The sequence below is a fragment of the Pecten maximus genome, chromosome 15 (assembly GCF_902652985.1).
Source record: "Pecten maximus chromosome 15, xPecMax1.1, whole genome shotgun sequence".
NCBI lineage: Eukaryota > Metazoa > Mollusca > Bivalvia > Pectinida > Pectinidae > Pecten > Pecten maximus.
In genome coordinates this window covers 13,650,664-13,660,491 of record NC_047029.1, presented here as the reverse complement: position 1 = coordinate 13,660,491, position 9,828 = coordinate 13,650,664, and the positions used below count along the sequence as shown (strand labels likewise).

At 38.2% G+C, this 9,828-nt stretch overlaps 2 protein-coding genes across 2 annotated transcripts; both read right to left on the bottom strand.

Moving 5' to 3' along the window:
• Nucleotides 1-1,221: 1,221 nt before the first annotated feature.
• Nucleotides 1,222-6,428, bottom strand: LOC117343790 (sepiapterin reductase-like). Its single transcript, XM_033906289.1, has 4 exons — nt 6,283-6,428; nt 4,024-5,618; nt 2,257-2,409; nt 1,222-1,618 (listed from the first exon to the last, which is right to left on the bottom strand). The coding sequence occupies exons 2-4, from the start codon at nt 4,559-4,561 to the stop codon at nt 1,464-1,466; spliced, it is 846 nt and encodes a 281-aa protein (XP_033762180.1). The 5' UTR covers nt 4,562-5,618; nt 6,283-6,428; the 3' UTR covers nt 1,222-1,463.
• Nucleotides 5,470-8,037, bottom strand: LOC117343269 (sepiapterin reductase-like). Its single transcript, XM_033905614.1, has 3 exons — nt 7,746-8,037; nt 6,283-6,435; nt 5,470-5,618 (listed from the first exon to the last, which is right to left on the bottom strand). Exons 1-3 carry the CDS (start codon nt 8,035-8,037, stop codon nt 5,470-5,472), a joined length of 594 nt encoding a protein of 197 aa, XP_033761505.1.
• Between the last annotated feature and the right edge of the window lie 1,791 nt (nt 8,038-9,828).

The following is a 9,828-nucleotide window of genomic DNA, read 5'->3' as shown; positions in this document are numbered from 1 at the left end:
ATACAATAATGCTACACAGCTTTTTCAAGAATTCAGGATTCATGGTGCCGGACATCAACGAACTGAAAATTGGAAAATTTGACCCTCCCATCCCTCCCTTAAGTTAAACGTATAGGTATGTAGAGAGCTTGAATACTGCCAAGGATGTTTTGTTTATTGACAGAGTTCCTGAGTATGGAAATATTGTGTAACTGTATTGTGCGGATGTGAAACCTTGAATTCTATGTCGACACTGCAGTGCAGCCAGTGGGATGCAGATGGTGTCATTGATTTAAGTGTGAACTGTTCGAATTTATTCCTGGAGCGTAGGTTGTGTGCTGTGGTGCCAGAAGACACTAGGACATTGGTAAGGTACACAATTGTGAACATTGACATACATACAGATTTTGTCAATACATTGTGAGAAGGGCGATTTTCTGTGCCCTTGTGTATCAGTATTGGATATATAAAAGTTAAGTTGATGTGGACAATCACGTTTAGGCACATGGACATTAAGTTAAAATGCAAATGATATTTAGCACATTATAATATGTCCTTGGTTTCGAGATATTGAAATATATCTCTTAAGTTTGGTAAACTAGGCTGGATGTATATACATATATACAGGCCTCAGACAATCCATATTCTTTTCAGTTATTGGGGGATATTTTCAACTATGGGAAATGTTTATTAATTTTAAATGGTGTACAGTAACAATGATCAATTGTAGATCATCTACTCCATGTCGCGGTTTTATAAGGGGCGGGGGCGGAACCCAGAAAGAGTCAGAGGGGACAGCATGAGGTCAGCCGGCTAATTACTCTAGTCACCCCTGCTGTACAGCAGGTCAGTGGCAGGTAAGGGTTTCCGTGTTACCGCAGGGCCCACTCCTCCTTCAGGTACCTAAGGAGGAGAGTTTTATGCCCACCTTTGTTACCTTTGGGGGCCTGTGGTTATAAGATTCACATAAATGAGAGTTTTGGTAAACGGTTGGCACTCTGTGTCTTAGACTCGCTCAGTGTAACCTAGTGGGTTCAGATCTTCTGTGGTACCACAGAAGGTGCTGGTATTGCCCGGTTTTGGGCTACCAGTACTCTTTCTGGGTCTCTGATATACTGCGGCCATATTTCTCCATTCGATTGTAATAGGATAAGTTGAATAAACCCATAATTATCCATAATTTTAGTTCAATTGTTATTTACTTAGTCTCGCCATTAACATCGTGACGCATTCCTGCTCGTATCTTTCATTTTTATTGATTTTTTTTTCATCGTACACGTGAGTAAATTCTCTTTAAAACAGCTGAAGTCTTTTCGATGATGAAAATATAATACCAATCATAATTTATTCGAATCAACATAAAATATCACATTTCATTACACTGATTCCATTGATAGTTATGTTCAGCTACTAGGAACTTTCACAGGGTTAGGCCTTGATTTCAATTGGAAATAATTGGGCATCGAATGACTCTTGCATGAAAGTTATGTTTCAATGTACAAATTTGTCCTATATGGCTGGGCTGTCTGACGATAGTTGTCCACATGATCGGCATTTTCAAACGCATTGTCCTCTAGTATCTGTTCAAGGTTGGCCACAGATTCATCCGGTGTCAGTATGTGACCGTCCTGACGCAGGCCTGGAAAATTAATTGGTAATTTTTATTTTATAAACATATGAACAATCAAATTTCGTTACTAGATATAAACAGAGAGCATAATTCAATTGGGGCGACACAAATGACTAAGGTCATATATAAACGATTGCTAAGGAGACACACACTGCCCATGGGGGTATACCAACAGTCAGGGTCATATTGGAAACACCCACATCTATGGAGGATCGAGCCTTAGGGAAAATAAATAATTTATATGAGGCATCAAACATTTTGTTTCTGCATTTCACTGCATCGAACATTTTTTGCACAAAAATCTTGCAATGCAATAAAACAAAGTGCCACTCGATTCAGAAGAGCTTTTCTCTGCACGATGTGTCAACTTGCTACTAACCAATTTTCTCCGAAAATGCCCACTGTAACTACTTGCTATATCAACCTCCAAAATAAACCCAATAAGACCTTTCAACACATCATAACTTTATCTGTGTTCCAATGATCCGTACGCAAATTGGAATGATAAGTTAAACAATTAACATGCAGTAACATATAGCACAGGTTTTCACATATTGTTTGAATATAGAATCATTAGATTTAAAAAATATGATAACAATAACATCATCGCACATAAAATACAGGTTTCAGAAAAAAGACGGGCTTACCATTTAGCATTTTACGAATTGGAGTTGAGGATGAATTTTCTTCCAGATCTCGCAACATGTCTGTGTCAACACCACCTGGGGCGTAAGTAAGAACTCGAATATATGGTTCTTCGGCAGAAAGGACTCGGAAGAACATATCACGGGCAGCTTTGCCTGAAATCATAAATAAAACATAATATAGTTTGATATGTACACGAACTTGATGTTGTAATGACTCTAAAGTCTGTAACTCGTAAGATTGGAAATGCTGTCTCTTTGTATGATTCATAATAGACGATTAAATCTGGAATATTATATTTCGGCTTCTTTCTACACAACTTTCTTCTTCCTTATGTTTCTTTTGATACTGCCTCATTTTAGTCATTAGTTGTGCATTCGTTCCTGTGGTTAGTGGCTTTTAATCTGCCCCTTGACCGACACATGACACGAGTCCATAAAATCGGTAGTTAGTACACCTGCGTACGACGCAGCACTATGGGGTTGGGACGACATGTTCGATCATGGTCTGTTATTGATAAATAGCATTGCCCTCAATCAATAATATAGGTGTAAAGCTTGATAAATTGGAAGTGTGGTGTGAGCTTCGATTCTTTCATTTCAATCTGACCAAACTAGCGGAAGATTGCATATCATCTAAAACTGTGTGGCACTTTTGTATATATAACATATAGAATGCGCGTGTAGGGCGTGTGTTGTGTTACTATATATTTTTTGTTATGTACGTGTACAGTGTCCTGCTGCAGTATCCCGTCTTAGGTGTGACGTATGTCTAGATAGGAGTGATGATTGGGTATGGTTGTATATTTGTCCTTATAGGGAATGAGATTTGATTGAGTGTGCGTGTATTCATGTAACCTGTCCTTACCCTGTCACTCGCAAGCTTGGGGATGACTTGTGCGGAAATACGGCCAACTTACCTTGTGTATATGCCTCGCATCATGATCACTAATGGTCACTGATTGCTAATATAGTTGAATATATTTGTAAGGACAAAGTACATTGTGAAATATATCATGATTCAATTGGTGTAAATTTATATATATACGTTGTCGTGCTGTAAGTTAATACTACTTTGTCCGCATGAACTTTCACCGTGCAATTTTGTATGTATAGTTTGCCATTGATATTATTTGTATTACTGTTTTAAGTTATCGTTGGAATCGAGGAAATAAGCAATACATATGCGTGTCCAGCAGATTCTAGACTTTGTCGTGAAAAATCTCAGAAGAGTCAAGTGACATGTAGAACGGAAGTAGAATATTTTAGTGCGGTTTTATAACGGATAGATTGATTGGTCGACAAATATTATAAGGAATGTTTACAGAGCTGTCGACTAATACGATTGCCCCTTTCAAAACCATTCTAAGATATGTTACGTTGCACAGTCGATGCATCATGTGTTAGCCCGACTTCGTTTGGTGCATTTTCCCATATCTAAATCATTTTTATAAGACAAAAGAATAACATATACAGTTTATCCAATATTTGAGGACTCTCAACTAAACTACGTTTGTGAAGGAAGTGTGCACTAAAGTTAAAAGTGAATCAATTAATACCAGCCCCAATGAATAGCAGCACTATAAAAACAGGTAAATTTCGTGCTGTTCCAAAGAGGAAAATAGGAAAATTTTCCCGAACCACACATATATACACTTAACTCATATCTTGACATAATGTTGTCAAATTGAACAACGTGCTTGAAATTGAAATCGTTAGAAATTATACAAATGTGCATTGTGGATAACAGAAATAAACGATAAGATGTACCTGAGCAATACAGGTGGAGAGACGGCGATGGAACCTTGGAAGTTCCTGACGTTATGTTGACCACGACTCGAGACGTTGACGGATCACAAAATGTTGCGAAGAAGCTTGCGTTGAGTAGAATCATGCCGCAGAGGTTTATGTCATAGTAAGACCGCACGAGGTCGGCGTCACACAACTGAAGCGTGGTCTTTTCTTTGTCACCGATTGTAGCACAGTTATGAACAAGCATTACCTGTTCAAACACACCCTTTGAAAGTTTGTTCTCAGTGAGCAGACTATCAAATATTCCTTTAAAGTATCCTTCATTAGTGTTTCCTTGATCATATTGTCGAACAAATACCGTTATATTGGGAGCCGTTGCTTGCAATTCGGTCCTGACACTTTCCAAAGCCTCCACATTCCTCGCCATCAGTACCAAGACGGAATTCGGAGGGAACTTGACCGCAAACTTCAGGGCCATGCATCTACCAATTCCTCTACTGGCTCCGGTAATGGCTACAAAACTCTTCTTTAGGAACATATTCTCTTGTTTCTCCATGTCGCCCCTAGCTTGCCTACAATAACAGAACTTCAACAGCACGTAATGTGTAAAACACAAGTGTATTAAAACACGTGTATCCCCGACAAAGTCTACCTCTTACATCGACAGTACTTAAGCACTGCTATCAGTAAGTCGGACGTCTCACGTGATGTAATATGCAAATTATCTGCCGAAGGCTCAAGGTATCTCTGCAGGATATTGCTTCTCACGAGCGATAGATTACGGACAATGTTTTATCATTTAAACAAAAAACAGACCATAACTAATATATGTCATTTGTACCATATGAATATTAACGAGGCACTCGCTATGCATTTTTGGAGGGTCTGGCCAAGCCGGAACTTGTAACATCGAGTTAATATTTATCAGTACTCCAACTACATTTAATATGTATTTTTTCCAGACATTACTGTTAGACATTATACCTTTGCGATGAGTACCTACTCATGTTTTTTTATCGTTAGAAGTTATCTCCTCCTGACGATCAGTACCCTACTTATTGTTTATAGTCGTCACAAATTTTACCCTGACGTTTGTATTTTGCCTTAGATTTTGCTTAGACAAAATGGTGAGAAATGGCAAGCTCTTTAATATATAAATGCATGTATGATTGCATTTAGATACTTCCTTCCAGTAATTGAAAATAACATCTTGTTGCATTCATGCGTAATTCTCATTTTTTATTGATTACTTTTCCGTATACGTAAATTTTCTCTAAAACAGCTCAAGTCTTTTCGATGATATACATATATCATAAATCATCACTGATTCTTATCAACATAAAATACTATATTTCATTACAATGATGTTATCGGAATTTATTGTTAGCTACAATGAAATGTAACAGCTTGAGGCCTTGATATCCATCGAAATAATTGGACATCAAATCACTCGAAAGTTATGTCTCAATTAATAAAATTATCAATATATGGCTGAGCTGTCTGACCATAGTTGTCCACGTGATCAGCATTTTCGAACGCGTTGTCCTCCAGTACCCGTTCAAGGACGGCAACAGATTCCTCCGGTGCCACTATTTCGCCGTTCTCACGCAGGCCTGGGAAATAAATTAGTAATTATTTATTTCATAAACGTCTGAACAATCAAATTTCCTAGCTGGATAGCAACAGAGGGCTAAATTAAACCGGGGCGTCAAAAAGGTAAAGGTCATATAGAAACGGGTGCTAAGAAGATACACAGTCGTTGGGGGGGGGGGGGGGGGGGGGGGGGGGTACCAACATAAGTTAGGGTCATTTGTGATTGGAAATTAAGGGAAACACCCACAACTATTGAGGATAGAACACTAAGTGAAAATAGATAATTTATATGAGGCATCACACGATTTTTCTTAACCTCACTGCATTGGACGATTTCTGCAACAAAAATCATTTGCAATACAATAAAACATAGTGGCACTCGATTTAAGCAGAGCTTTTCTCTTCACGAGGTGTCAACTTGCTACTAACCAATTTTCTCCTTGCTATATCAAGTAGCAGCCTCCACAATCAGCCAAGTAAGACCATTCCATACACCTTAACGTGTGTCTGTATTTCTATGATCCGTTCGCAAATTGGAATAATAAGGTGACAATTTAAATACGGTCACATACAGCACGGATATTTAAACATTATTCGAACATAAAATCATTAGATGTAAAAGAATATATAACACAGGTTGCCACAGGTTGAACAATAAACAGATTCATTAACAAACGGGCTTACCATTTACCAATTTACGGATTGGAGTTGAGAATGAATTTGCTTCTAGATCTCGCAACATGTCTGTGTCAACCCAACCTGGGGCGTATGTCAGAACCCGAATAGATGGTTCTTCGGCAGAAAGAACTCGGAAAAACATATCACGGGCAGCTTTGCCTGAAATCGTAAATAAGACAGAATATAGTTTGATATGTACACAAAGTAATAATGTTGTAATGAATCTCCTGTCAGTCAATCGTAAGAATTGTAAATGCTGTCTCGTTGTATTTTTCGTAAGAGACGATTAAATCTGGAATATTATATTTCGGCTTCCTTCTACACAACTTTATACTTTCTCATGTTTGCCTTGACACTGCCTCACTTTTGGCCTGGAGCAGAGCGTTCGCTCTTTTGATGAGTGTTTTGTATCTGTCCCCTGAAAGAGGCATCACTCGAATCTACAAAATCGGTAGTTAGTACGCCTGCTTCAGACGCAGCATTTTGGGAGTGGGACGACTGGTTCGCTCATAGTCAGCAGTGAAATATGATTAGATAAGGTTCCAGCAAGGTGCCTTTAGTAGTATAATTCAGCAAAGGCGTCTGCATCTGATTATAATTGATAGTAAATAACATTACTCCAATGTATCACAAATAGGTGTAATGCTTGAAAAGGTGAAAATGTGGGATGAGCTTCAATTCATTTGGATCTTCAGTTCAATCGCACCTAATTCTCAAATGTAATCAAAGATGCATCAACTGTAGAACGGAAGTAGAATATTTCTATAGCGGATAGTTTGAATGGTCAACCAATATAATGAGCAATGTTTACAGAGGTGACGACCAATACGATTACCCATTTCAAAAACCACTCTAAGTTAGGTTAATTTGCACAGTCGATGCATCGTCCGTTAGCTTGAACACTTTTTGTGCATTTCCTCACTTTTAAATCATTGTCACAAAACAAAAAGATTAAAATATGTTGATATTTAAGAATTCTCAACCAGAATTCGTTAGTGAAGCATATGTGCACTTAAATTAAAAGTGAATCGAAGGTCACCTCTCTCACACTACCCCATCACCCAAAACCGATCATCTAACCACCACTAACGCCACTTCCGACTTTCAAGTGTTAGACCATGTTGATTTTTAGTAACCAGTTGTATATTAAGTGAGGTAGCACTAGTAAGTTTAGGATCACATGCTAGTAATAATGGATAACGGAAATAAACAATAATATGTACCTGAGCAATACAGGTGGAGAGACGAAAATGGAATCCTGGAAGCCCCTGACGTTATGTTGACCACGACTCGAGACAAAGATTGATCACAAAATGTTGTAAAGAAACTCGTGTTGAGTAGAATCATGCCGGAGAGATTTATGTCAAAGTAAGACCGCACACAGTCGGCGTCACACAATTGAAGCGCGGTCTTTTCTTTGTCACCAGCTGAAGCACAGTTATGAACAAGCATTACCTGTTCAAACTCACCCTTTGAAAGTTTGCTTTCAGTGAGCAAACTATCAAATATTCCATTAAAATATCCTTCATCAGTTTTTCCTTGATCATACTGTTGAACTAATACCGTTATATTGGGAGCCCTTGCTTGCAAATCCGTCCTGACGCTTTCCAAAGCCATCATATTCCTCGCCATCAGTACCAAGACGGAATTTGGAGGGAACTTGACCGCAAACTTCAGGGCCATGCATCTACCAATTCCTCTACTGGCTCCGGTAATGGCTACAAAACTCTTTTTGAGGAAAATGTTCTCTGGTTTCTCCATGTCGCCCTTAATCTGTCTTCAATAACAGAATGCCTATTATACGTAATGTGGTAAATAGAAGTGTATTGAAACACAGATATCTCCGACACCGTCAGCTTCCGTCAGTGATCAAGCACCGCTATCAATAAGTCGGACGCCTCGTGTGATGTAATATGTAAATTATCTGCTGAAGGCTAAAGGTTTCTCTGCAGGATATTCCTTCTCACGAGCGACAGATTACGAGCAATATTTGATCATTAATCAAGATATCCCCAGGGATCTTTGCGCCCACCGATGAATAATCTGCATAGGTTCCATGTCAGATTGATCTCTATTTTTTCCTTCTCTTACTAATGTGTGTAAACTAAGAAACATCCCTCCAGTACTTTTCAAACAAGGGGAACCTATATATGAAATTTGAGATTTAGCGATAATGGCTGCTGTCTGCCATGTTGTTTTCAGATTGGTCCAAAAATGCAATACGAGGGACCAAGGGGAACCTTCATATAACATTTGAGAAAGCTCCCTTCAGTACCCTCTGTAAAATAGCGATAACAAACTTCAGTTGTCAAAATCCAAGATAGCTGTCTGTCGGTCGACTTGTCCCAAAATAAAAAATATGCATAACTAGGGACCAAGGATAATCTACATATGAAATTTCGGAAAGATCCCTTCATTACTTTTTGAGAAATAACGCTAACTAACTTCACTTTTAAAAATCCAATATGGCTGCCTGTTGGCCATGTTGTTTTCCAATCGGTCCCAAAATGAAATATGCTTAATCATGGACCAGCGATAACAAGAACTATTTACGGAGCGAGGGACGGACCAAAGACAACGGACGCGGGGCGATTTGAATAGCCCACCCTACTTTATTTTTATATCTACAATAACCAGAAACAGACGCCTGTGTTACAGCTAAGTTGTTTGATACGCTTGACGAATTAAACCCGATTGTTAATTTTCTATTTCTTTATAGCAACAACCCTGCATGCTTTACCTACGGGATTTGCGTCTCCCATTTGATATGATATGCAGGGCTAGTGATTCCATTATCACGAGTTCCGTGAAAGATATTGATTTCTGATCATTATATTTTTTCCCTCGTTTATTCGATTTTTTTGTTTGAATACCGATTTCGTTTCCATGTTGTTTTAAAAGAGACTAAACTGCATGGCAATGAAGTTTTGGTATTCTGGTATTCAGAGAGACAACCCTTTGACAACCTATACTCGAAAGTTAATTCAGTATACATTGTTCTACCTAAAAAGCCTTCCAAAAATAAACAAAGATAGTTTTAATCTTTACCGAACAACTTGTAAGTTTAAGGTTTCATCAGTACGATACCTTTTGAGTGTAATTGTGTTATTTGGTTTTCATGTACTAAAATTGAATGTATGTCTAATATCGCATTACTAAATATGTACCACATCAAAGTCGTTAATATTTAGAATTTAATATAAAAGTTAACGAATAAATGTTCATGCCATTTATCTGTGTTTTACCCAGTCCATGCACACGTGAGTTTGTAATTAAAGATGCAGCTACCCAAAGGTCATCCAATATTCTCTGATTGTTTGACAGCGTTGATATTTCTTACAACGGAAACTGGTGAACTCGGACACATATATGATTAGCACGCCATAAACATAAAACACTTCAGGTGATATCTTTTCCTACTGGTTCTACTGGCAGGAAATATATATAAAAGACAACAGTATGGCGGGAATGGCATCTATATTTCAATTACTTACAGCATCCTGTCTTGTAGGTCAGTATGATTTAATTCATCCTGTATATCGGGATAAAACA

Coding starts and splice junctions, on each gene's coding strand:
- LOC117343269 (XM_033905614.1), bottom strand. CDS start 8,037: ATGGAGAAACCAGAGAACATTTTCCTCAAAAAGAGTTTTGTAGCCATT. Junction 6,436..7,745: donor TGAAAGCAAACTTTCAAAGG/GTGAGTTTGAAC, acceptor TTACGATTTCAG/GCAAAGCTGCCCGTGATATG. Junction 5,619..6,282: donor AATCCGTAAATTGGTAAATG/GTAAGCCCGTTT, acceptor TTTATTTCCCAG/GCCTGCGTGAGAACGGCGAA.
- LOC117343790 (XM_033906289.1), bottom strand. CDS start 4,561: ATGGAGAAACAAGAGAATATGTTCCTAAAGAAGAGTTTTGTAGCCATT. Junction 2,410..4,023: donor TCTCCACCTGTATTGCTCAG/GTACATCTTATC, acceptor TTATGATTTCAG/GCAAAGCTGCCCGTGATATG. Junction 1,619..2,256: donor AATTCGTAAAATGCTAAATG/GTAAGCCCGTCT, acceptor TTAATTTTCCAG/GCCTGCGTCAGGACGGTCAC.